Source organism: Sceloporus undulatus, chromosome 4, assembly GCF_019175285.1.
Source record: "Sceloporus undulatus isolate JIND9_A2432 ecotype Alabama chromosome 4, SceUnd_v1.1, whole genome shotgun sequence".
Classification (NCBI taxonomy): domain Eukaryota; kingdom Metazoa; phylum Chordata; class Lepidosauria; order Squamata; family Phrynosomatidae; genus Sceloporus; species Sceloporus undulatus.
Genome location: NC_056525.1, coordinates 101857441 through 101884609, shown reverse-complemented (window position 1 = coordinate 101884609; position 27169 = coordinate 101857441). Strand labels below are relative to the sequence as shown.

Below are 27169 nucleotides of genomic sequence, written 5' to 3'. Positions count from 1 at the left end.
ACTTTACAGTAGATACATCAGTGTGTGTGGCATTTTGTGTGTGTGGTACAGGAAAAGTAGATAGGTCTCTTAATCCAAAGGACTTAACAGATTCAGATTTTATGAAGCAGCACTTGAATGAAAATGACTTCTAAGATGCTCTGAACAAGATACTGTGTTGTCTTTAATTTTTATGTGCTTTTGTTACTTCTCAAGACTTTATTTAGAATTTCAATATCTTCATTCACAAGTCCATTCTTTAGCTTGTACTACTACTTGCCAAGAAACCCCTGTGACAGGTTCACCTTCAAGTAATAAATGACTTGAATGCTGAGGCCCTTAAGCACCAAATTGTGGTGGTTGAAACCTCCCTGAAGTCTTCTCGAACCCTGGACCCAGAAATAGTTCAAAACTGCTGCAAAACACAGTCCCTCCCCATTCTAATCTTGCCACTTACCTGAACCCATCCAAAAGCAAAGCAATAAATATATAAATGTTGAAATAGAAACTGGAAGTGGCACATCACTTCTGGTCATCAGATATGCTGGTGCAGAGGTGAAAATTGTTCCTCACCACCTCCACAGTTGCCCACCCCTGCTATTGAATAATTATGTACATAGGATGCTATAGGTACGTATTGAGGAGTAGCTGTTCTACCATTGCAGTTCTGTGAATACTGATTATGGTTAATAACTTAGGTCCAATGCAGCAGCCTGGGGCCCAAAATAGGGCTCAGGAGTGTGGAGCGTCCACATGCTCCCGAGCCCTACCGTGCCATCCAAGCACCATCATGGTTCACCCCTGTCCACACAGGGCCACCATGATGATGCAGGCACAGCACCGCATCCACGCGCCATGTGTTCATCATCATTGCACACGAGGGCACCAATGGCACCCAGCACGCTCCTTAAGAACTCACTGGGGGTGGGTTCGTTTTAGGGCTCCTGAAGGCCACACAGTTTGGGTTGCTGTGACCTCTGTGTGAGGGAGAGAGGAGCAACGTCTCACCGCCACTTTCTCCCCATCTGTTGAGCCCCTTATTCAGCTCCCACCTCCATGTTAAACACTTTGGTCATAAACTACCTGGTAGATCAGAAGGAGTATTTCCTTTTCATTCAGCTTGGTACTAATAAGATTGAACTAGTGCTTGTGTATCCTTAAAGGTAATGAATGGTTAATTCAAATGTTCCAGTTCTGGAGGTTTAGCTTAACCTCAGTCCAGTAATTAATGGAAGAGGTCATCTATGATTAAATCAGCAGCAGATTAATTACCCAAAATACTTGGTTTGAAGACTGTAAACTTAATAAGGCATATGTTATCTTAGTTTTGCAGCAGTACAAAGAGATATTTTAGATGTACATCTTTTTGAAAAACAACTAAAAATGAGAAGCTATACATGAGATATTACTGATTGTTATGAGTAGATATATTTTGAGTATCTTGTGATAAAGTAAAAATAGTGACAAGAATATAGTTAATGAGATGCAATCTGTGGGCCAAGTGTGAGCAATTTTACCTTGTAAATTAATCTTTATTTATATTCATCTATGAATTATGAACACTGGCAAAGCATTTTGTCAATGTGCTATGAATAGAACAATCAAGATTATTGACCCTTAGCTATTCAAGGTTTTCTGTTTAAGAAAATGCGTTATCCCATAGCGTCAAGGGTGGCTTAAGACATTTTGCTGCCTTTCCTCTCTGTCATCCATATAAACTGAGAAACTGCATAATGAATATAATTCTACCCACAACCTATTTCATGAACTTATCTGTAGAATGTTTTTTCCTCTGTAATTATACATACTCTTCTTGTCATGAGTTGCCCCAAGCAATGATCGAGACAGCAACTTTGAACAATGCTGTGAGAGCCCTTTGATCATATTGTTTGAGCTGTGGAGAAACCAGTCTTAGTGCCCAACAGATACAGAAAAGAGATCTGCGGGTAGTATCCGGGTTGCTGAGACAGAATATGTCAACTCAAGAACAGGGTTTCCTTTGCTGTTTCTCTTTTCATGCTAGTAGGTCCCCTCAGGCCTATTTGGCAGGGGCTAATAACAGTTAACAAATATGGAAAACAAAATGATGATCAACCGGCTGGAAACAATATGCATCCCCAGACACAAAAAGCTGCAGCAGCTGTGGAACTATGGCATTAATTTCCCATGCAAGCAGAGTTATGCTCAAAATTCTGGAGCATAGATTCCAATCATACATGGCGAGAGAAATCCAGAGGTGCAAGTGGGGTTCAGGAAAGGAAGCGGTACTAGGGACCACATCACAAACATACAATAATTGCTTATGGAGTGTGCCAAGGAATTCCAGAAAAAAATCAGCATGTGCTTCATCGACTATAGCAAAGCATTTGATTGCATAGATCATGAAAAGTTATGCTGTTAAAGACATGGGAATACTATTATATTTGATAGTCCTGATGAGGAATCTGTACTTAAGACAAAAATCTACTGTCAGAAGAGAATATGGAGAAACAGAATGGCTCCCTGTAGGCAAAGGGATCAGACAAGGCTGCAATTTATTATCCCGTTTGTTCAACTTGTATGCAGAAAATAACATAAGAAGAGCAGGTTTGGACTCAAAAGGAGGAGGAAAGAGGATAGGAGGAAGGAACATCAATAATCTAAGATATGTGAATGACACCATAGTACTAGTAGAAACATCACAGACTTGGAGAAATTATTAAGGAAGGTCAAAAAAGAATGTGAAAGTGGAGGCTTGGAAATGAACATAAAGAAAACAAAAAATAATGACCACAGAGGACCTACATGCCAGCCATGGAATCAGAAGAAGATTAGGAATGAGAGGGAAAGCAATGAAAGAACTAGACAAGAATTTAAAGATTAAAGATATACAACTGAGCACTAACACTTGTTCAGTCCATTGTATTCCCCATCACCATGTACGGATGTGAGAACTGGACAGTGAAAAAATGAACTCATTTCAGATGTGTTGCTGAAAAAGAGTACTAAGGATACCATGGACAGCCAAAAAGATAAACAAATGGGTCATTGAACAGATCAAGCCTGAAATCTCTCTGGAAGCCAAGATGATCAAAATTAGTCTGTCGTACTTTGGCCATATCATGAGAAGGCATGACTCATTAGAAAATACAATAATGGTAGGAAGATAGAGGGTAGTAGCAAAGGAGGAAGACTGCATGCCAGATTCAGTTAGGGAGGTCACAGGCCTGAGTTTGCAGGACCTAAGCACAACAGTAGAGCACAAGGGGTCTTGGAGATGTCTCATCCACAAGGTTGGCATGGGTCAGAGTCGGCTCAGGAGCAGTTAACAACAACAGTTATGACAATAACAAGTGACTGGGAGATGCCATGGTAATTTTCCACAGTTCTCCAGTGTGCCCAATCAAATGTCTGCATGGCACTGGAAGGTTAAAATGGAGGTTTTAATTGGAAGATGGCCAAGGGAGGTATAATTGCTGCTTGGCTGCAAGACTCTGTCAGCAGCCCTACTATGCTGGCTGCTGACTATCAGACCTATTCAAGAATTATCACACTCAGCCATCTGACTGGAAACTTCAGAGCAAGGACATGCCAACTCATAATTTGCAAAAGTCATGTCCATGTATGAACAGCTATTCCATATGGGACACAAATTAGCTAACTTGTTTCAGTAGGATGTAAAAGGTTAGCTGGGTACTAAGAACACTGCTTGGGAGTACATGATGTTTGTGTAGTTTCATTCAGGATGAAGGTTATTTAACATGTGTGATGTTTATTGAACTGCACTCCAGGCGACACACCCCTTTGGTCTTTAATAATAAACAGAAGTTGCAAATTTAATAACATTGTAGTCTTTAATAACACTGTAAACCAATGAGACACAATCACCAGAAGAAAGTATAAATTCTAATATCCTAAAACTAAGTTATTTAATTTTCCACTGAAACTGAGTTTTAGTCTGGACAAATAAAGGAGCAGATTGAAAGTGCCAAAATACCATAAGAGTGTCTGCTGTTGTCTGGCCCAACCAGAAGCCGGAAATTCTTGTCAGATCCTGTCTCCTGAGATTGTTAGCCAGCTCTGAGCCTTGCCTGTTGCTGGTTATTAGAGAGCAAGGAATGTAGCTCAATGTAGCATCTCTGAAATGTAAAAAATAGTGGACAGATAAACATCTTCTTTGCTTTTTTAAGGAAATAGCCTTTTTGTTTTTCCTTCCTCCTTAATAGCATGTGGCATAGCGTGCTTGAACTGCAGCATCTGACTTTGTGTTTGCTACTGTTGTGGCTTCATTCTTTCAGCTCTTTTCTTTATCTCTCTCACTTTTTTTTACTTCATTTTATTGTTCACCAATATGTACAAAGTTCTTTGTCAAATATATACAATTTTCAGTTTTTGTGATTACAGGAAGTTTAAATTACAAAAATCAAAAAAGTTTCAGGTTACATCAATAGATATATAATATTAAACTAATATTAATAATGAATTTATTTGACTCCAAGTAGTGAATTACTAATAACAAAATCCATCAGCTCGGCCCTCCTTATACGCGGATTGTGCCATGCGCGATTTGAGCATACACGCATGGCAAACCCCAGAAGTTTGTCCTCCTTCCCCCTCCTCCCCTCTTCCCCCCTCCTCTCCTAACTTCCCCCACCCCCTACCTACTTACCACCTACCTACCTTCCCACCCTCCCTCCCTGCTTACCTGAGTTGCCCGCCACCACGTTCTGTTGCTGCTGCCTGCCCATGGTGGCAAAATCCGGGTGCTGTCCTGGAGGCCAAGAGACTCCGGCTGCACCCGGACCCTTATGGTGGGCAGCAGCGGCGAGAGGAGCGAAGGTTGACCTCGTCCTCCTCACCGCCGCTGCCACTGTACAAGGGCCGGATGCAGCTGGAGGTTCTCTTGGCCTCCGGAGCAACACCCAGCTGTTTTGGGGTGGCGGCCGAGGGCACGAGGGAGAAGAGCTTGGCCCGTCCCCTCGCTGCTGCGCGCCACCACAAAAGACCCTGGGCAGCCTGGAGGCCTCTTGGCCTCCAAGCCGCACCGGCCCTTTAACAGTGGCAGCGACGAGGAGGGCGAAGCCTGGCCCGCCTCCTTGCCACCTGCACCGCCAAGAAGGGCCTGGTGTAGCCTGGAGGCCTCTTGGCCTCCAAACTGCACACGGCCCTTTAACACGGTGGAGTCGGGGAGGACCAGGCTTGCCTCGCCCCGCCGGGGAGAGAGAAGGCCGGGGGCAGCCTGGAAGCCTCTTGGCTTCCAAGCTGCCTCTGGCCCTTTAAGAGCGCGAGGCGAGGAAACTGGTCCTCCTCGCCTCAGCCACTCTAAGGGCGGAGGCAGCTTGGAGGCCAAAAGGCCTGCAGGCTGCACCCGGAATTTCGCGCGGTGGCGGCAAGGAGGACGAAGCCAGGCCTATCCTCCTCGCCGCTGCCACCGGAAAAGCCAGGTGGCAGCCTTGCAGGCCACTAGCAGCACCCGGCCTTCCCGCGGTGGCGGAGGAGGAGGGCACGGTGATGGAGCAGGTAAGCAGGGAGGGAAGGGTGTAGGGAGGGAGGGTAGGTAGGTAGATAGATTGGTGGGAGGGAGGGAGGAAAGAAGGAAGGAAAGAAGGGAGGAGGGGGATTTTGTCCCCAATGGCGGCGCGCATGGACGCGCGCCACCATTGGGGACAATGGGACTTGAGCATACGTGGATTTTGGCATACGTGGGGGGTCCGGAACAGATCCCCGCGTATACCAAGGGCCCACTGTATATACAAATGTGTGTGTGTATCCAAAGCTCTTTTCTTTCTCCAGGCCACTAATTTGGATGTGACGTGTAAAAGCAAAGTTAGACAGCAGCAAGGCTTGAAATGCTATTTCTGACTTGAAAATGATTAGATTAGTAGAGGAAATTTTATATTTGTACCAGGAGTGTAACAGTGATAGAACCGGACTTTATGGGTGGATTGGTAGGTTTTTCTTCTTTTTCTTTGGCCTTTGAAAGCATTTTCATAGTAGTCAGGGTGCATCTACACTGTAGGAATAATCCAGTTTCACACCACTTTAAAGTACTGTAGCTTCATCCTATGGAATCCTGGTATTTATGGTGTCACAAGGTCTTTAGCCTTCTCTGCCAAAAAGTGCTGGTGCCTAACCAAACTACAGATCTCAGGATTCTGTAAGATGTAACTATGGCAGTTAAAGTGGTGTCAAGCTGCATTATTTCTACAGGAAAGATGCTCCCTCAGACAATAAAAAAGTATCACAAATGCTTGATTGAGAGAGTAGTTTGGTGAAGGAGAAAGGAGCACAAAGAAAAGAAGAGAGAAGGTGGATTAATGAGAGAAAGCTAACGGTAACATATTGATTGGAATGAGCCATCCAATTATTTTGCTCCAGACTTGTAGTAGTAAAGTGCTGTCGAAGAAATTCATGAGCTGGAACTAAAAATACAAAAATAAGATCTCCGTCCATGTCTCTGCTTATCCAGATTATTAAACAACCGTGAGCTCCCATGTTGCATACTTTACTTTAATTGAAACATTTCAGCATCTGTACACAAACAGTCCTAGTTTTATATACTTTGAAATTAAATAGGCTCATTAGACTAAAAGTTACCATAGGAGAAAATGTTCTGTGCTTTGTAAGTCTCCGCTTCCATGAGGTATGTTAGTTCCAGATGTTAAACTGTTTTTTTTCAGAAGCCTTGTTAAGACGCCAGACCATTTTGATTTTCTGAAGGAGTTTCCAGACCCCAGCTGATTATCACAACATGTAGGAATTCAGACTCAGGATTCGACTATGAAGTCATTTCAGCAGCTGCAACAAATATGTGTGAAAAGGCAAGCTCCTGGAACTATCCTCCAATGCCCTTAAAAGGTTTTTAGAAAGTGAATACTTTTTTCATTCTTCATAATACGCTTCACTCCTGGTATTTCATTCACACTTTTGTTAACTATTTTGGTAGCATACATTACATTTCATTTATCATGGAGCAGGCTTACTATACATGTTACAATTCAAATTATAGTAATCTGTAGAAAGTGTCTGATGCTTAAATTAACCATTCATATTCTCATTGTCAAAACTAAAGGATCACATCAAGATCTCATTAGATTTGGCTTGTTCCTCTTGTAAAATAATAAATGTGAAGACTGGATTTTGACTGAAGATGCAGAAAACTTGCTTTGCTTTTCAGCCAGTTTTCCATTATATCTGAAATGGCAAACTGTGGCTTAATGGTAGTTAATGATTAAGCCAAGAAGCAAAAGCCATTTTGACACTAAGGTGTAGAGATATATGGTAAAATATAATACACATAAGGTTGGAGAAGAAGAAAGACAGAATACAAAATATTGAAGATAATCTTATGTCCGTTAGAATACAGAAAAAAATGTTCTTTTTCTTTATTTTTTAATTGAGATTGTGTGTGTGTGCGTGTATAGCTAATTTTTTTTTTTTAAAGGAGCAAAGAGAAGACATCTAATTAAAGTTAGGCTGCTGCCATGCTGCACAATTAATGTGGTTTCACACCACTTTAACTGTCATTGCTCTAACCTACGGAATCCTGAGACTTGTAGTTTGTTAAGGCACCAGCACTCTTTGGCAGAAAAGGCTAAAGACCATGTAAAACCACAGATCCCAGAATTCCATAGCATTTGACCATAGCAGTTAAAGTGGTATCAAAATGTATTAATTCTGCAGTGTGGCAGCAAGCCTTAGTTGGTATCCAGGAGCCACCTCCCAGGTCCTTTGCCAGCCCACATGCATTGATGCTGAGATTAAGTTTTTTAAATGCGGTAAATTGAGTCTGGAAAAAAACTGGAGAGGAATACAGGAAATACTAGTGGTTTAGCAGCAGCAGTCTCTGGATATCATCCACTCAGGAGGAACACCTGGTGTTTTTTCAAAAGGCTTATGGTAGCAGTATTTTGTCCTGCAATATATATTTAAACAATGCTGCTACCAAAGGTTTATTTATTGACAAAGTGAGACCTATGGGTGTAGCAAAAGCAGAGGGATATTTATTAGCCGTTCATAAAGTACAAATCTAAATGTAAATTTCTCAGCTGTTAATAGGTAAAATATTGTATCATATAAAAGCATGACAGCCAGCGTAGTGTAATGGTTGAGTGCAGGACTATGACTCTGCAGACCAGGGTTTGAATCCCTGCTCAGCACTGGGTGACCTTGGGCAAGTAACGCTTTCTCAGCCTCAGAAGGTGACAGTGGCAAACCCCCTCTGAAGAAATTTGCCAAGAAAACCATGATAGGTCAGAAACTACTTGAAGACACACAGCAACAATGGAAAAAGTAAATGTTTACATCATTACCAAAATCAGTACAGCTGAAGGTCCTGTTGGGATAAAGCCATCTTGTCAGGCACACTGGGAAACATCTGTACAGTATAATCTTGCTAGCTTCCAAGTACAGAGTCCAAGATAGAGAGAGTTTAGAATTTGTCATAGTAATTGATAATGTTGTTTCTCAATTGATATTTCCCTGTCTGCACTTTGCTTGCTAATTACTGTAATCGGATCCGTTAAGTCATCTTGCCATGATTATGAAGTTTCACTGGGGAGAAACCAGCCTGCGTTTGAGGACAGGTGAATGTCATGCTGTCATAATTTTTTGGACTGAGGTATGTGTGTGATGAAAGAGAGAGAGAGAATTAATAGTGGACAGTGAAATGAATACTAATGATATTTGTGTCTTTGCTTTAATTTACTACTGAATGTGACAAGTTGTGATTTTACAAGCTGAGGTTAGGGAGAGTTTTAAATTTAGATGCAGCGCACAGAGAACTGCAGGTGTCAAAATATGACAGAACAAACATAGAAGACATCTTATTAATGCAGGGTAACTGAGAATGTCTTATTTAAGTTCTGAATTATCTTGGTAAATAAATTAGAAATGGGCTTTCTGGGCTGGCATTTGAAAAGTTACTAGATTTTCTTCTGTCTACCTATGTGCAGGGATGAAAATGAAATAATTTTCTTCTGGTGTTTAGCAACATTGTATGTTTTATATTTAGATAAATCTGATTCACAAGTACTGTAGCGGATTTGAAAAAGAGTATTTTGGATGGCCTGCAGTTATGATGATTTCAAAATCACAATCTACAAAAATTCATAGATATGATTTATTATATGGTCTTTGTGAAACTATATACACATAACTAAAAATGTAAAGAGCACTAGCAGCAAAACATTAGTAACTCAAAATTATCCACCAGAGAGTTTGCCTTCATATGAAGTTCTTACAAAGTTCTAATTTCTTTTCTACTGCTTTGCCTCCTCCCCTTTTTAGGATTGCTTTGTTTTTCTTTTTGTTTTGAAGTGTGGAATTAGGACCACCCCCATTTGCCAAATCACATAGAACTAAAACATACATGTTTAAAATTATATATACCGGTAACATAGTGGCTTGCAGTGAAGTTTTATATACCCTCCTGCATTTCATGGATGAACACCAGGATGCATGTGGCCAAGCAAAACCAGACTGTGGTCAAATGGCAAAAGTTATTAATGAGGAAGAACACACAAGCTAGGAGAGGCTGTAGCAGCATGCTTTTTCCTGAGCCTACTGGGAAGGACAAGAATCTGCTACTTCTTTCTTCTCCCTCCCTGTTCAGTTATTTGAGTGCAATCTAATTTCATACGTTGTATTCAGTTTGCTGCAACTGAAGTAAGCTGAGGGCAAAGGGGGAATATGGGAGTAGAAAGAAAGCAGCTAAAAAAGTGGGACAACAGAGGATTAATGGAGTATATGGTCTTCTGGAGGATGGTAGGTAATGAGGGCATGACAAAATTGCATTTTAAAAATGTAACAAGTAGGTGGGGGCATCTAGTTTTAAATGTTAGTTTTAAAAATGCACTTTTATACACTTTTAGACAGGATTGTAACAAGTGGAAACATCATTTACAAAGGTAGAGACATTGAATGGCATGTTACTTTTAGTTACTTTTACAATTTATTTTATTTATTTTTATCTATTTTATTTTCTTATATCCCACCTTCCTCCCAATATAGGGACTCAAGGCGGCGAACAACAAGTATAAAACAATACACTTTAAAAACAGTACAACAATATTAAAATATATAAATATAACATTTAAAAATAATTAAACTATTTTAAAATTAAAACAGTTATAAATTAAAATAAAATATGTTAAAAATACAAACCATTAAAAGTTATATTGCACAGCATTAAAAACCTAGTACTTATTGTCTTAAGAGGCCTGACTGACTTAAAAGGCCTGAGTGGGAAAGCACTCCTGGTCAACTGCTGATAACTGGGCTTCTACACTCAGTGCTGAATCCAGAAGTACCCCCAAACTACAAACCTGAGTTTTCAGGGGGAGTGTAACCCCATCTAACACAGGCAGTATCCCTATTCCCGGATCTGTCTTTTGACTGACCAGGAGCACCGCTGTCTTGTCTGGATTGGTTTCAGTTTGTTTGCCCTCATTCATTCCATTACAGCAGCCAGATCCGGTTTGGGACAGAAACAGCTTCCTTAGAATTAGATGGAAAGGAGTGATAGAGCTAGGTATCATCTGCATACAGATGACATTCCTGTACTCCAAAACTCCAGAAAACCTGTCCCAGTGGTTTCATGTAGATGTTAAAAGGCATAGGGGACAGGACTAAGCCCTGAGAGACTCGGCAGACCAATGACCAAGGAGTTGAACAGGTATCCCCCAGTACCACCTTCTGAGAACGCCCCTTCAAGAAAGAACAGAGCCACTGTAGAACGAGCTCCATCCCAGAGACACGACTCAGAAGGATACCACAGTCGACGATATGGAACGCCTCTGAGAGGTCCAGTAGAACCAACAGGGACACAATCCCCCTGTCTAGTTCCCTGCGTAAGTCATCCACCAAGGCAACCAAAGCAGTTTCTGTCCCATAGCCAGTTCTGAAACCAGACTGACATGGATCTAGATAATCCATCTCATCCAGGAACGCCTGGAATTAGGAAGCCACCACATGCTCCAGCACCTTGACCAAAAATGGATGATTGGAGACTGATCTGCGATTACCTAGTACAGTAGGATCCAGGGAGGTGTTTTTCAAAAGAGGTCTTAACAGCCTCCTTCAGGTGTGTAGGGACCCTGCCTTGCTATAAAGAAGCATTAATCACTTCCCTTACCCACTCCATCAGTCCTCCTCAGTCCTGTTTAATAAGCCAGGAAGGTCAAGGGTTTAGTATACAGTGGTGCCTCGGGATACGAAATGATCGGGTTACGAAATTTCTGGGATACGAAAAAGTTGGATTGGCAAAAACTGTTTCGGGTTACGAAATATTTTTTGGGTTACGAAATTCTTTTCGGCGCGAAATTCAAATGCTGCAAAGTGCAGCTATAGGCTCCAGTGCTAACGGAAAAAAGTATTTCGGGTTACGAAATTTTCGGGTTACGATAGGAATGGCGGAACGAATTAATTTCGTAACCCGAGGCACCACTGTACATGTAGTTTACTTAAGAAAAGAGCACTTTTATGCATTTTAGAGGCATTGTTAACGTAATTTTCCAGGATTTATACCATTTTAATTCCACTCCCTCCTCCCAAAAGGTAATGAGCAACATAACAGGTTACTGTTTAAGCAGTGTAACAAGTAATGACACAAAACATTAATCTCCCAAACATTTCAGTGAGTAATAGGGAATGAATTACTTCTTTAAAGTAACATACTAAGTTCTGCACTGAAATCTGCTTCAGCATCCAAACAGCCCTTTCCGTAAACTCTTTAGTATAAGGCTCCTTCTGCTCTGTGTGTACCACAAGAAAAGAGAAAAGCAAGGCATACACAAACAAACAAACAAACCAGAGAACACATGCTTTTGAACTCATAAAATTTTAACCTGGTAGAGAATTTTATTTGCTGTTTCTAGATAAATAGAAAACAAGATTTTCCTGACAGATTTTTATATCAGTGTCCAACAAACAATGATGTCATGAAGGAAGAAACATGGAGGTCTTGATCACAGATGACACGATTATTTTGTTTTGTTTTATCTGAGCCTCAGTAAATTTCCTAATTAACAAATGCTGTAACTGGAGAAGAGGAGGGCAGAGGGGTGGAAGAGCAGATCCAAGGAAGATTTTTCTTAATAAGCTTGGTTATTTATGTCTTTAAAGAATTCTGTATTGTCTGTGCTCTTGTTGCTTACTTGGCATCTGCTTATTGACCACTCACTTGTTGATATGATAGGAATGTAAGAACCTTTCTGTATCTCACCAAGTAAAGAGGCAATGTAGTCCACCTTTGTGTTTCCAGCAGTGGGCAGCTTTTCAAATACCCTCAAGGAAGACTTGAAGGAAACATCCCATGCCTGCTCACTACACATGCACACACACACAAATGGCACACACACATCCCACACCCAGCAACTCATATTCAGAGGTGCACTGAACCTGAACATAGATTTAATTGTCACAGCTTAGAACTGTTGAAAAACCTTCTCCTCAACGATTTTATCACAACTAAGAGAATTATATATAAAGAGTAACATGGGTATAATGCATTAAATAACTGAAATAACAGGGTCATCCTAGAATCTTGTACTTTGAGGGAGGAAATCTTGCTTTCACTACAACATGCATTTTTAAAAAAATTACATCAGGTTGCCCCATGCTTTTTTCTGTACAACACAGTACTGTTCCAAAGTTCAAAGAAAATACCTATATACGAGGGAGGGATACAGTTCACCCATAGCGTTTGTTTTGCAACCCCTAGTTCCTCCAGATTCCCCTGGATCTATCTATCTTTGTTAAAAGAAGGGCATGTGGGTGAACTGCCTCTTCTGGTAGCCTCCAGGAGCAACAATTCAATTTTCAGTAGGTCCCCTTGCACTGTTAAACATCAAAACATACTCATTCTTCAAAACCAGCTGTTAGTAATTTTGTTTTTCTTTATTTTCTCCCTTTCCCTTATAGCTGCAAGTTATTTTATTACAGTCATAGACTAGCACAGGTAAAAAGGGCATACAGAATAAAAGAAGGTAAAAACACAGGTTAAAAACAGTATTTAAAATATCCTTTAAAAATCCAGTGTGGCTGGACAAGATTGGTATTAGCCTATTGCGAATGCCATTGCCTGACAGATCTTAACTGCAGTTGCACAGAATCTGGTAACATTATATGTTATATGAAAGTTTATGTTGAATTAACAAAAATTTTGCGAACTGCTGAAAAGTTTGCAGAGTTTCTCCTTGAGAGCACATTCTTGTGCATGTCACATTGTTAATGTTCTACATTAATATATTCAAAAATATAAGCTGACAGAATAGTCACCAGTTATCTTTGAAAAGCTTTAATTTACACATAAGGAAAGGCTGCCATGTGGCATGGTTAAGAAATGTAGGCCATTGAATTAAATTAACAGAATGTAATTAGAAAACGCAAGTGATATTAATGTTAATAATATTTTACTGCAAGATTTTATTATATGTATGTTCCATTTCTATAGAAACTTTAATCTAACAAGAATACAACTTACCTTCTACCAGTTTAGCACAATGGGCGTACTTTTGCATCAATGCAGCAAAACATCTGGGTGATTATGTAGGTTTGCCCAGAATGGCAAGCCCTGCCTTGGAGACAAACTTGATGATTCAATAAACTAAGGTGAGCAACCTGTAGCCCTCTAGTCATGGACTGCAACAGCGTAAGGAGAAAAGAAAATTAAATGTACCGGTGCCATTTTCAGAGGTACCTGCACATATCCTTTAGTTATCTTTAAATGTGTGTTCGTAAGTATGTAGGTGTCTTGGGTCCTAAAAATAAATTGTGTTAACATACCATTAATATAGAAGAACATTTGGAAAAAAAGCTGGGCTTTCTCTTTTTTGTGCTTGATAACTAGAATTCTTTATAACAAACTACTGTCATTGCATGTTGTTTGATCATTAATACTGAATCATTGCTTCTCATGAGCGTACAGACTTACTCAGTGGTGGAGGTTAATTGTTTAGTAACTTATTATGTCAACTCATTTGACTTTACATCTCGGTTTTCAGATTTTTAAACATCTCCACCAATGACACTTCCTTTTTGAAGTGGTGGGTTTGCATGCTCCCATGAAGTAAAAAACCATGTTGGTGGCAGCAATGCTGCTAGTAGGGTCTCTTATGTCACATATGTTTTTGCTGAGGAGCAGGATTAAGTGTGCCAAACAGCTACTGGGCATTAGCAGTTGTGTGTGTGTGTGTGTGTGTGTGTGTGTGTGTGTGTGTGATATAGAGACTGATGGATGATCTCCCAGAGACAACAGCAGTGGCACCATAGTTAACGCTTATTAGTACTGGGCAAACAGAGGCATGGTAAGCCCCTTTTGAATGTCTTTTACCATAAAAGAAAACCCTATGACTATACAGTCCAAAATGAAACAAGAGACAATGCCAGAAGATCAAACTCATGAGTCATATAGCACTCACCAAGCTACTGGGGTACAGCAGAGGACAACTATGAGTAGCACTGTGGCTAATAATGCAAGTGGACTCAAGCCAATAAGACATATAGCTGTTAACGTGCTCAGAGGTAAAAAGAAAGTTCAAAGCTGCACAACACGTAATAAGAACATGGAATACATAACTGCATGTGTTCACCCTAAGGCTTGATGGATGAACAGGGAACTACAGTAAATGGTGGCCATGAGATGTGTGTGGGGAGGCAACCAGGTATGGACGAGGCTGAGAAAACACACGTATAACAAAAAGGATGTAAAGGCAAGAGTTAAGGTACAGCATTAACTCTTACCAAAAGGGAACCATTTCTTTCTGTGAGTAGAGTGGTGAAAAGCAAGAGCTTAATCCTTCCTGAAAGAACCTAAAGGAAGCACCAATCCCCTCTACTCTCTCCATGCTTCTTTGAGAGGGAATGCTAGAGAGCCACCACGGCCCCCATTTTCCCTCCCAGGCATTCAGAAAGACCAGAAGGAGCATCGCAGTAGAGAAAGTAGAGGAGGTTGGTGCCTCTTTTAGGGTCTCCTGGGGTGGACTAAGTTATTGCTTTTTGCCACTCTACTCAGAGAAGGGAATGGTTCCTTTTTTGATAAGAGTTAAGGTATAGTATTTGCATTGACCCATGGATAGGTTGACCCAGGTTTTTTTTTGGGGGGGGGCAACTTTTGGACAAAAACTTACAGACTAATACATGAGTATATACATTACCTGGGATAGGGCCCATTAAACTCAGTGTGACATTTTTCAAAGTGGATTTGTCTAAGATTGTACTGTAATGCGAAAAATCTATACATATTCACTCACAAGTGAGCTTTAGTCTTAGGTAAGAACGGTCCAAGTGATTTTTTAAAATGATCCAAAAGTAAAGGTGTTCTTACTGGGTTTTGCACCATTCATTTAAAATTATCCTGTATAAATCTTCCTCTAATACTGTATTCATGTGGGCATGAACGCAACCTTCCAGCCCACATGATTTATATCTGTAGCTTTTCATAATGTTTTTAGAAATGGATATTAATCAAACACAACTATTTCATCCTCATGCTTGTGTTATTAGTCTTTATTTGCTACCTTGCTCTTCCCTGCCCCAACATTTTTCTCTCTGCTTACATTGTGCATTTAATTAATTGATTATGTGTCAAGACCATTTTATTTTATATTATTTTAAAACTATTTTTGTACAGATCCTAACCCATTTTAATTTTTTAAGATAAACAGTAAAGATAATGAATAAAATGGGTTACTTAGCAGTAATTGCCACCTGAAAGATATTTCAGCCCTTTAAGCTAGTACTCTCTGAAATAGAGTATGTTTTCTGAATACCTTGTGTCAAGCTCAGAACAAACAACACAGAGGCACCAATACTGTACAAAAGTGAAATCTGACATCTCTGTTTTATAAAAAGAATGCTCCTGTATGGGTTGATTGTTATCTGCATCTTCAAGTGGGTTTATTAGCAATTTAATGGAATATTGGTTATTCACAGGCAATAATAGCTCCAGCTGAAATGTCCATTATGCTCTCTTTTTCCCATGCACTTTGGAATGAGCAGAATGTGACAGCTGAGCTTTCAGCAAGCTTCATGAATTTTAAATACTTTTCATTGCAAAAAAAAAATGGGGCACATAGTGTGTGATCAATGGTGTACTTGGAGCTAGCAGTCATTCTGAGTATTATGGGATATTAGGTGTCTCAAAGATAATGAATGCTTGGCTTATGCAGGTGCATTCTTGGCCTACCGTGCATGTCCAGGCACAATAGACTGTGTTTCTCAGTCCAGCATCCAACAATTGGCCATTTTGTGAGCAGAAAACTATTTAGAAGGTTGCTTTCTCAGCATATTTATGCAAGATTTACATTTTCCAACACTGTCTTCTCTGGCCAGCCAAATCTTTACTGGAATGTTGGATGCAAGCTAATTATCAGCAAACATTCTCCGCCTCATCTTCATATTATATGTTTAGTCTTTCATGTGTCCTTCCTTCCTTCCTTCCTTCCTTCCTTCCTTCCTTCCGTTACCCATCTTTATCATTAAGGCTTCAAACTTGTAATTTTTCTTAAACACATTAAGAAAGAGAGAATAAATCAGAAAGAGGGTGTAGATATTCATACAGTTACATATGTTGATATATAGGGGAATTTTTTTAGAAATAATAGCCATAATTTTAAATAGTTTTAAATGCAATATGTGTCACCAAAGAAAATTGACAAAGTGAACTGCATGCCAGTTGACTACTGGTCAGATGCTAATGCTCTCACTTTTTTATGGTTCTTCACCTTTAATTTTGCCTTGGATTCTGCAGACATTTAAGTGGACAACCGATGGCTCTTAAATATAAGAATATAAAATCGGACACAGTAGTTACTATATAAACATATAAATCAGTTATCTGCCATTGAATATGCACTGCCACAAATGGTAATACAAAACACACCCAAGTGTTGTGTGTTGTTTGAAAGAGCTGCAAAATTAGATTCCGATTTTGCAGCTCTTTCACAAAGCACTTTTCAGATTTGATGGAGATAAAAAACAGCTTCAGAAATTGTGAAGAAAATGTCTGAAAATGAAATAAAAATGATTATTTAAAAAACCTTCCTTGATTATGGATTTGTGGGTCCTTTTGACTTCCTTATCTTGGGATTCAGATATGTAACAGTTTAAATTACAGAAAACACATGGGTGTTATGTACATCTGCACAAAAATGCAGCCCCAAGTTTGTAGATGGCAGCAACCATCTGTAGATGAAACACAGAAAATGAGAATTTTGCAATTGGAAGTGAGAACAGTAATGTTAATTTGGGTATATGTTGCAAATGTATGTGTTGATTCCAAAATCATAAACACCAGAGCTGCTCTGATTTCCATTTCATCAGGAGTGCTAAGAAATGGGCAAACATGTTGAAAATGATGATGAGACATCAGAGCCCCCTAAATAATGTCCTTCAGAATATGCTTCTTTCTTTGCATGAGAACCAGTTATAGTGCTTTGACTGTTGGACTATGACTCTGGAGACCAGGGTTTGATTCCCCGCTCAGCCATGAAATCCACTGGGTGATTTTGGGCAAGTCACATACTCTCAGTCTCACGGGAATGCAGTGGCAAAACTCCTCTGAACAGATCTTGCTAAGAAAACCATGTGATAGCTCTGCTTTAAGGTTGGCACAAGTTGGTACAATAACAAACAGTCATTTCAATTTTGGGGTTTTTTTTAGCGATGGTACTATAAATTTTGCTTGAATTATTGCTGGTGCTGCTTTTTTCCTTTAACAGCACATGCTTTAAATCTTGTGTACTTTCTTCAAGGCCAATATGTAGCAGTAAGTTTTTTTTTTAAAAAAGCAGTTGTGATAAAGGGAGAAGTTAACCCCACCATGATATTTTAGCTTTTATGTGGGTTTAAGTTACATATACTGAAGCTGTTGTGCTAGTCATTTCAAAGAATGCGTGCAAAGAGAAGCAGGACTATAGTCTTTTGAGACAGTTCCAGATTTCCTTTTCTTCATTTCTTCAACATTTTAGCTGCAAGCCCATGTGGTGAAATGTTGCAAGCTGTTTGCACTGGACAGTTAAGAAAACAAAAGGAGGCATCTCTATTTCTTTTCCCTCCTTCCTTCTGTTCATCAATCTGTCATTTTTGTTTTCATTTTGAAAACATTTGTTTAGTTGCCAGAGCTAAGATAACTGAGTGCCAATAAATAACTTGTAAGAAAAGTCTTTTATTTAAAGTACATTGGCAAAAATATAGAGGATGAATATTTTACATACAGCAGCTGAGCTAATTGATGAACTTCATGTATGCAGAGACTAATGAGTTCCATTTTTAAAGTGCAGCAGCTGAGGAAACTTGTTTCTTATAAATGCCATCAAACACATTTAATATTCCTTCCCTTTAAACAGAGTTCAGTTGGCTTAAGCCCAGGGTGTCTCAGCCACATTTATTATGGATTAGATACATTCCATCTCACAACAGGAATGTGCTTATTAGGAGGGGAAATCATTGCACAAAGCAATAAAGGCTTAAACATTCAGCCACTTGATATATCCACGGGTAGCAGTTAATATAAAAGCCTTGCATTGACTGTATATTCTTAAAAGTTAAGGCTACATGCAGCTTTCTTAAGAGAGGTGAAGAGTGTATACAAACATGAAAACAGTAAAGGCTATTTCTATGTTTTTCTAAACAAATGTACCTCTTTCAATTCTAAGGTAACTATTTCAAAATGCAGTGGAACATTTTCCAACACAAGCTGAAGTATGAGTGGAGATGAAGATTCATCAGTGGAAAGCACTTACTGATTGGAGTTTCTATGGTTTCAAACTTTACCCCACACTTAGTCAAACTTTGAATAGACCCATTGAAATTAATGGAACAAACATTAATAACATAAATCTAATTTATTTCATTGAATCTGTCTAAGCATTACTAAATGCTTAAATACTAAAGCATTTGAGGAAGTAGACGGAAATCTATGAAAGCTCATGGTGCCAACCTTTTTCTTTCCGTTAGTCCTAAAGGTGCTACAAGATCTCTCTACATAAGCCTACTAAGTTCAGATCAAAGCCATTATATTTGTGTTCGCTCAAATACAGTTATCCTATAATTAGCACATCAAAAATGTGATACAGTGGGCCCTCAGTATACCAAAATCCACCGGTGCTCAAGTCCCTTTGTATTCAATGGTGGCACTTTCTAAGCTCTTTTGTCCTTTTCTGATCCATTCCTGACCATTGAGAATTCAGGGGAGGGTATGTGGAGAGCTGGATGAGAAAGATACTATGGGATAGCGAACAAAGAAGCACCACAGAGTTACAGGCCAGGAATCCAAAGCAGAGGGAGAGATGTTGACATCTGAGTTGTCTGTTTCATAATATTGCTGATAGGTATAAAACTAAAAAAATATCCAGTTTGAAGGTGCTTTCATTGTTTTGTTAGGCATTCAGTGTCTTGATAGGTATAAAACTGGGGGGAAAATCCAGTTTGAAGGTGCTTTCATTTTTTAATTAGGCATTCAGTGTCTTGTACTTTTTTTTTACATGATATGTACAAATATTTGCAAAAGTATTAATCTAAAAAGTAATCTAATATGCTGTATTTTAGATTTGATACCTCATGGCAATTTTAAAAAAGTGATGTGACCTATTTTCAAATTACTATCACAGTTGCACTCAACAACATCCTCTCTGTACAAGAGAGATAAAGTGATCTGCTCTCACATTCAAACAATTCACATTGCATTTGCTGTTCCTTGACAGACAGAAGAAACATTACCCTATTTATGCCAGGATAGATCTTAAGGTTTCAAGAATCTTCCTTTTGTCTTCATTTTCCCTGAGTTATATTGTTGTGACCACTTCCTGTGACAATAAACTCTATGTACTTGATATAATCCAGAGAACGTAAGGGAACCTTAGGGCTGGTTCTTTTATTACTTGTTTCTTTTTCACAAATGATACTTGGTAAAAGGATTATCTTTTAAAGTATCCACACTGCAGAATTATAGCAGTTTGATGTCACTTTAACTATCACAACACCATCCTCTGGAATCTAGGATTTGTAGTTTGATTAGCTATTTAGAATCCTCTGCTAGAGAGCTCTAATCCACTCTCACATGTACTAATTTCTCCCGAATACCTTGGTACAATCCTTAATCCATCTCTTCTCAGGGTACCTTAGGAACTGTAGTTGAAGGGAGTAGATAGGAGCTCTCTAGCAGAAAGTTCGAAGTAATTCAATTTACAACCCCAAGATTCCGTAAGATGCAGACATGACAAAAGCAGAACCCCCCCCCCCCCGGTTGTGTTAAGCTTTTTAAGGACAGTTTTTAAACTTTATTTAAAAATTGTATTATCTTTGAACAATTTTCTAGGCATCTGTTTCTGGTTCAGTTCATAGATGTTCCAACAGAGTAGACTTCAAACCCAATAACATGCATTCAAATATATGCCTGTGATTGCAGCCTTAAATGGAATTTTAAAGTGTGCCTTTGTCTAACAGGTTGAAGCCATGAGGAGAGCACTTGAAAGCCTTGGCTTGAATATTGTAGAGATGACAGATGAACAAGCAACCTTAGATGGAGGAGATGTTTTATTTACAGGTATAGTAAAACAAAGCCCTTTGCTACACATTGTTTTAACTAAACATACAGCTTGATGGTATATCAGTTTTACAGCTTCTCCTGATGTAATTTTTATTAGTTCATATGTTTACTAAATGAGTCTTTGAGTTTAAAAAAGAACTCCCTAATGCAGAGATTCCCCAGTAACAGAATAACAAGTGATGTAGAAGTAAAGTGGAAATAATATTTACCTCTCATATTATGTTACATAGCTTTCTTAAATATCCTAAAGGCACCAGATCCTGTCTGATCTGGGAAGCTAAGCAGGGTCAGTACTGGTTAGTGTTTGAAGTGGAGACTGCCAATGAATACCAGGTGCTGTAGGCTCTATTTTAGAGGAAGGGACTGTCAAAACCACCTCTGAGTATTCCTTGCCTAAGAAAACCCAATGAAATTCATGGGCTTGCCATGAGTTGTCAGGAGACTTGGAAGCACACACACATTATGTTACATGTTCATCCGCTGTTCTAATAACAGTTTATTGTAAAGTGTAATATCTCCTCAGGAAGCAAGTTATTGCTTTCAACCAGCAACAATATTAACAATATGTTAATAACAACCATATTTGCATATGCAATCAATATTCACATGACCTGTCCTAAAGGCATGATTGGATGTCAACCAGAGGTGGGAATGTCAGGGATGATGGGAGTTGTAGCTCTTCACCTCTGGCCCTAACTCACCACCTTGTTATGCAGCAGTGCTGACCAGCTTTGGTCAGTGGTTAATGCTTTTCTCCAAAGCAGCAGAGTTTCAGAGAATAGGCTGAAGACCCTGACAAACTCTCCAAGCCTTCTCACTCTTCTTCCTGAGAAGTCTCCAAACTTCTCCAGGATTCTGCTGGCTCTTGTATCTTCACTCAAGACACCAGACAACTCAGTAGTCTTATATAAAAGATCTACTTTATTCTACTATATACATAATACTATATGCCCTCACAATCTCTACAATCTCCAATAACTCCAAAACACTCCACTCTACTCCAAACTACTCCACCTACCCACACTACTCCACAAAATACATAGGCAAACATAGCAATTATTATAGCCATTGTTAAACACCACCCACTTAGTCAGTTTCCACCCAGTGGGCATGTACATTCATTTTGATTGGTTCACATAGTTCAACCCATACTTAAGAATTTCATCATTTCACCTTGTACACTTAATGAATCTCAGGTGTTTTCAATTGTACATTCTATAATTCTGTCCCTGGCATTCAAGCTTTCTAAATTACATTAGCTTTTACACCTGTGTGGCTTCTTAATTGCTTTTGCTTAGTCACTGTGACTCTCACATACATGTTTTATTTCTTCTACTGTATGTCCCATGTTGCATTTTCCTTAACAGGGAATTATGTGGCATTCCACATGTTGAATTGGGACTTCCATCAGCTCTAGCCAGCATAGTCAATAGTGAGTTATGCTGGGAGTTAAGAGTCAAGCAACATCTAGAAGATTGTATGATTCACATCTTTGATACAGATAGAATTGAGTGCTGTGGGAGTAAGTGGAGAAAGGCTGAAATATACTGTTCAGGATAATAATATATAAAACTAATAATGTATAAAAGGATACCAAGGCTCCAGCATAATAAACTAAAAGGTCCGTATACACAGGCCAAAATGGCCATAATCCCCTCACACTCATGTTGTCCAGACTGGAAGATGCAGGCCATTAGCACTGAGCCATAATCTGGCAGACCAGATGTAGATCCAGTGGATCTGATCTGATCCTGGCCCAAAGGGGCCTTAACCGAGTCTATCAAGACCAGCTGTTCATAGCTGAGTTTCTAGGAAACTCAGTGGCGATAGCTGGCAGACTGGACAGTCCTGCACACTCCACACCTGTCTTGCTGTTGCATCTGGTGAAAAGATCCCTGGCACTGCCTGTGACATAGGATAGGGGCACCTGGCCACATGGGTGTAACCAGGTGCCCCATTTAAACAATGGGGGGGGGATGTTTCTCACCAGATGCAATGATGAGACAGATATAGGCTACACAGCAGTAGCAAGTCCATGGCGCAGCAGCAGGTGGGTATATAAGTAGCTACCCATTGCTGTGCTGGCCTGGGTATTGACCCAGGCTTGGCCTGTGCTATCCTGCCTATCTGCTTGCTGCCTACATTGCAGTTATGGGGGAATAATCAAGATCTAGATCCCTTTTATACAGTACTTAGGTTTTGTGTAAATATGTGATTGGGCTTTCTGTGGCAGATTTAATATACAGTGTGCTCACATTACAAGCGGGTGTGCCATACACGGCTTCCAGCATATTCTGGAAGCTGCACCGAAAAAGCTCCTCTTGTGCCCCGGAAGAAGTAATGGGGCACGCCACATGCACAAGCCCCATTACTTCTAATGGGGCTCGAGCATATATATTTTTTCCCCTTTGTGGGGGGGGGGGGACAGATTCCCACGTAAGGGAAGGACATGCTGTATAAAAGTGCTTAACTTTCCAAGATGACATCAGTGCTTCCTACAACAACAGCAATATCCTGAAAAATCCAGAGCCACTTGTCTGATATGTGTCAGCTTATATGTTAAACTGGAGAGGACAACCCTCTTGACTTAATATATAGTTGTTTGGAATAATGTTGTCGGGTATGGCCATTGTTGAACAACTGGCAAGGTCCATAGCTCAAGAGGGGGCCCATTCCCAGTCCCTGGATTTTATTCTCGCTTTGCTGCCTACTTGCTTGCTCTATACTTACCTGAGCTATGGACAATGACAAGAGGAAAAAGAAACAAAAACTTGTACATGTTCTGCTCTTACCCCCTTTCTTTCTCCTACTTGTTCCCTTTTTTTTTATTTATTTATTTTTTTTGGTAGGTGGTACTGAACAAAGGTGACTACTGACTCTAATGTCACCATTGGTGACATTAGAGGTAGCTAGTGAATGATGTTGCTGGTATACATTTCAGTCAGCCCTCCACATTTCTGGCTTTAACTTTTGCAGATTTGATTAATGTGTTCGCTCAAGGAAGCTCTGTCCTCCAACAGAATTCTGCTGGAAGTTGACAGTCATGCTGGAGAATCTAGTGATTCCTAGGGGGGGAAACCCACTTCTCTAGGCATTTCTACATCCTCCAGCATGATTCTGCAACCAGCTTCCACCAAATGTTGACCATAGGGTTGCATGGGAGGACCTAGAGATTCCTGGAGGGATATGCTCTCAGTTAAAAAAATAATAATGTGGGGGGGGGGTTTATTCGTGGTTTTCCACTTTCACAGGGGTCTTGCACCCCTAACCTGAGTGAAAGTGGAGGGCCCACTGAGCATATTCATCTTCATGATGTCAAGGAACTCTAGGTCTCTACTTTCTGTAACTACAGTTTAGCTACTTGAGCTGAAGTGTTGGGACCCTTTAATACATGATTTATTTTATATATTACAGTGGCCCCATGGTATCTGCTGGGGTTTGATTCCAGGACCCACCATGAATACCAAAATCCATGGAGGCTCAAGTCCCATTATATGTAATGGCATAGTGGCATCCCTTATATAAAATGGTAAAACAAGGCTTGCTTTTTGATATATTGAGGTATATGTGTGAATATTTTCTAACCATAGTTGGTTAAATCCGTGGATGCAGAATCTGTGGATATGGAGGGCCAACTGTTTTATTCAGAATGGCATGTTTCAGCCATAGTTTCTCCCACACCACTGTGATGGGAGGTGATGAACCCAGTCTGGATTTTAGACATTAAAGGAACCATCCAAGGTTCTAATTTATACCTTTCCCCACATGCACATACAAGAAAATCAACTCAGCATTTGGGACAGATCTGTTAAGGTTCAGACAAAAACCCAAAGTGGATTCATAATCCCACAGACATCAGAACTACCAGCCACCGTTGGCCTCAAGGGAAGAGCCACATAGAATAGGTATCAGGAACAATGCTGGATGCTTAGTTGAGGAGAGGAAAGTGGAATGATCAGAGTGACAATTAGGAAGAGGAGATGGGCCCACTCTGGGAGAGCAGATCATTGAGAGCCCAAGTGCCCACCTCCAAATGCCCAGCTAGGACTAGGACTAATTACAGTGTGATCCAAGGACATGAGAAGAAGCAGGAAGAGTACAGTAATACTTTTTGAATTATAATACTTTTCAGTAAATAAATGTTTGCTGATACATAAGCTGTCTAGTCTTTTTAGAATGTTTTATGTATTTTCTTTCCTTCTGAAGAATGGAAAGAATGTTGATGATTTAAAACCAGTAACTAACCATTCAAAGCTGGGCAAGCAGAAGATCAGTGAGTTCTTGTTTGAAATATCTAAACTATTTTATGACTAGTACAGAATTTCAAAACAGCTGAATTTTTAAATATTTGTAAATGTTAATATCATTAACATTTAAAGCTGCACTTCATCTTGATGATACAAAACTGTGAGAGGAGGTGAATCAGTGTGTTCCCAAGGAAATTTCTCTGCTTTAATTATTCAAAATACATTACCTTCAGCCAAGCCGAAAGGGGAAAAAAAGGTAGATAATTTTCCTGGAAATGGGCTTGGTCCATATCTGTTAATAATTTCTCTTCCTAGGCAGGGAATTCTTCGTGGGTCTTTCAAAGCGAACCAATCGTCGTGGTGCAGAAATTCTAGCCGACACCTTTAAGGTGAATACTGACTTTTTGATAGGGGATATAGTAATTGCATGTTTTGGATGAATTTTGTACAATGTCTGCAAAGAGGGACTGAGAAGCTCAGCAGTTAAGATGCTAACGCTGACAATCACAAGGGCGGCAATTTGAGACCCAAGCAACAGGTGATGGAGTGAACTCACATCACTAGTCCCAACTTCTCCCAAGCTAGCAGTTGGGAAGTATGTAAAAGTAGAGGGGATGAACACCACCCCCTACAGTCAGACACGACTAGACAGTCTGGTCAGGGGAATAACCTGCAAAGAGAAAGCCAGGAGAAAAATAACACCAGCATGGTTTGTGGTAAAATCAGTGCTGCAACAAAGTTCAGGAAAATGTTACTAACAAAGAGATCATTGTTCCTCTGTAATATAAGATAATATCCAATGGTATCATTCCATTAGCACTATGGTTCCCAAGCTTTGGTCATCTAGACGCTTTGTACTTCAACTTCCAGAAGCCCCAGTTAGCTTGGCCAACAGTCAAGAATGTGAGGGCTGAGTTCCAAAACATTTGGGGACCAAAGTTTGTGAATCACAGCATTAACACATAGTTCTGGTCTCAGATGAAAATCTAGCAACTAGTTTTGCAACTAGTTGAACTGACTGCTCTCAGTGACTACCAGATTCAGGAATAACATGACCTGTCACCTAGCCAAGACCAATCTCAGTTGCATTGCCTACAGAAAGATATCCATTATTATTATTATTTATATGCCGCCCAATCACTGGGAATCCGGGCAGCTTACAACAGAGGGGTTAATACAAGGCAGTAACAATAAACATGAATTAAAAAAGAAATGTAACATGGCAATGCATTAAACAATAACAATAAAATAAAATAGTGATTAACAATAGCAGTGAATAACAAAAAATACACAGCAATTATAGCAACAAAAATACATAGTAATTATAGCAACAATATAATTAACAAAACAAAATACATAACAGTTAATAGAGTAAAACAAGTAAAGAGAAATCACATCCATAGGTGTGATCAAGTGGTGATAGAAAAAGCTAAAATGAGCAGGCATGCAGCAGGTACATGGTACCATCCATGATAAGGTTTAGTTGCCAGTTCATGCCATACAGAGTAGATAGCTGCAGCTGATGAATCTGAACATATCATTTCAACATACAGTCACCAAACCCCCATATAATGATATTCCTTAGAAATAAACATCATCAGGTAATCATGAAACTAACAAAAGTGGAGCACTGTTGCTGAAGTAGTCTTTAAGTAGAATATACCTCAGAGTGACTGCTAATTGTTTGGAACAATTATAACCTCTGTTCTACTGTGGCCATGTGTCTTCTATAGGAGGAGATCCTGTTGTGATAGTGGTTGTAAGGTGTCTGTGTTTGCCATATTGTGCAGCATACCACATGCACTCACTGTCCTCAGGCTTTCTGAAGTGACAGATGAGGGTGGTTAGCAGTCATTATTTTTGCTTGCTTTGCATATTAATTAAACAGTGTTTATATTTAGTTGTCATCTGAAATAATCATAATACTGCTATGTTATATGTAAGAATATAAAGAACTATGATGTGGTTCTCAGTCGACTCCTGTTTGTATCCACAAATCATATGTATTTTTTAATCACTTTGGGAAAAAGTACAATCTATAAGTAACTTGTGCAATCATAAATCTAAAGTATTTCCTTCACAAATGCCTATGTTCTATACAGGATTATGCTGTTTCCACAGTTCCTGTTTCTGACTCCTTGCATCTGAAGAGTTTTTGCAGCATGGCTGGACCAAACCTCATTGCTATTGGTTCGAGTGAAGCTGCACAGAAAGCCCTCAAGGTAAAATACTCTAAAAATAGTCTGTGCTGGAAAATGTCTGGTTTTATATCCAGTGTATTTCCTTACAGCATGTATGCAGGAGGGAATCTTCATACCACTGTGAAGTTAGTCCATTCAGGCTGCAAGTATAAACAATTCCCCTGATCTCATCAACCAGAAACTGAGGGCCAGACCACATATGACAGTCACATGTA

The 27169-nt window shown here is 39.6% G+C and overlaps 1 protein-coding gene across 1 annotated transcript in view; it reads left to right on the top strand.

Moving 5' to 3' along the window:
* Positions 1–27169, top strand: part of DDAH1 (dimethylarginine dimethylaminohydrolase 1) — a 336716-nt gene that overhangs the window by 16812 nt on the left and 292735 nt on the right. The window contains exons 2-4 of the mRNA XM_042462205.1: positions 20404–20503; positions 25069–25142; positions 26856–26975. Coding sequence (XP_042318139.1) covers positions 20404–20503; positions 25069–25142; positions 26856–26975 — 294 coding nt within the window. The remainder of the gene's footprint in view (positions 1–20403; positions 20504–25068; positions 25143–26855; positions 26976–27169) is intronic.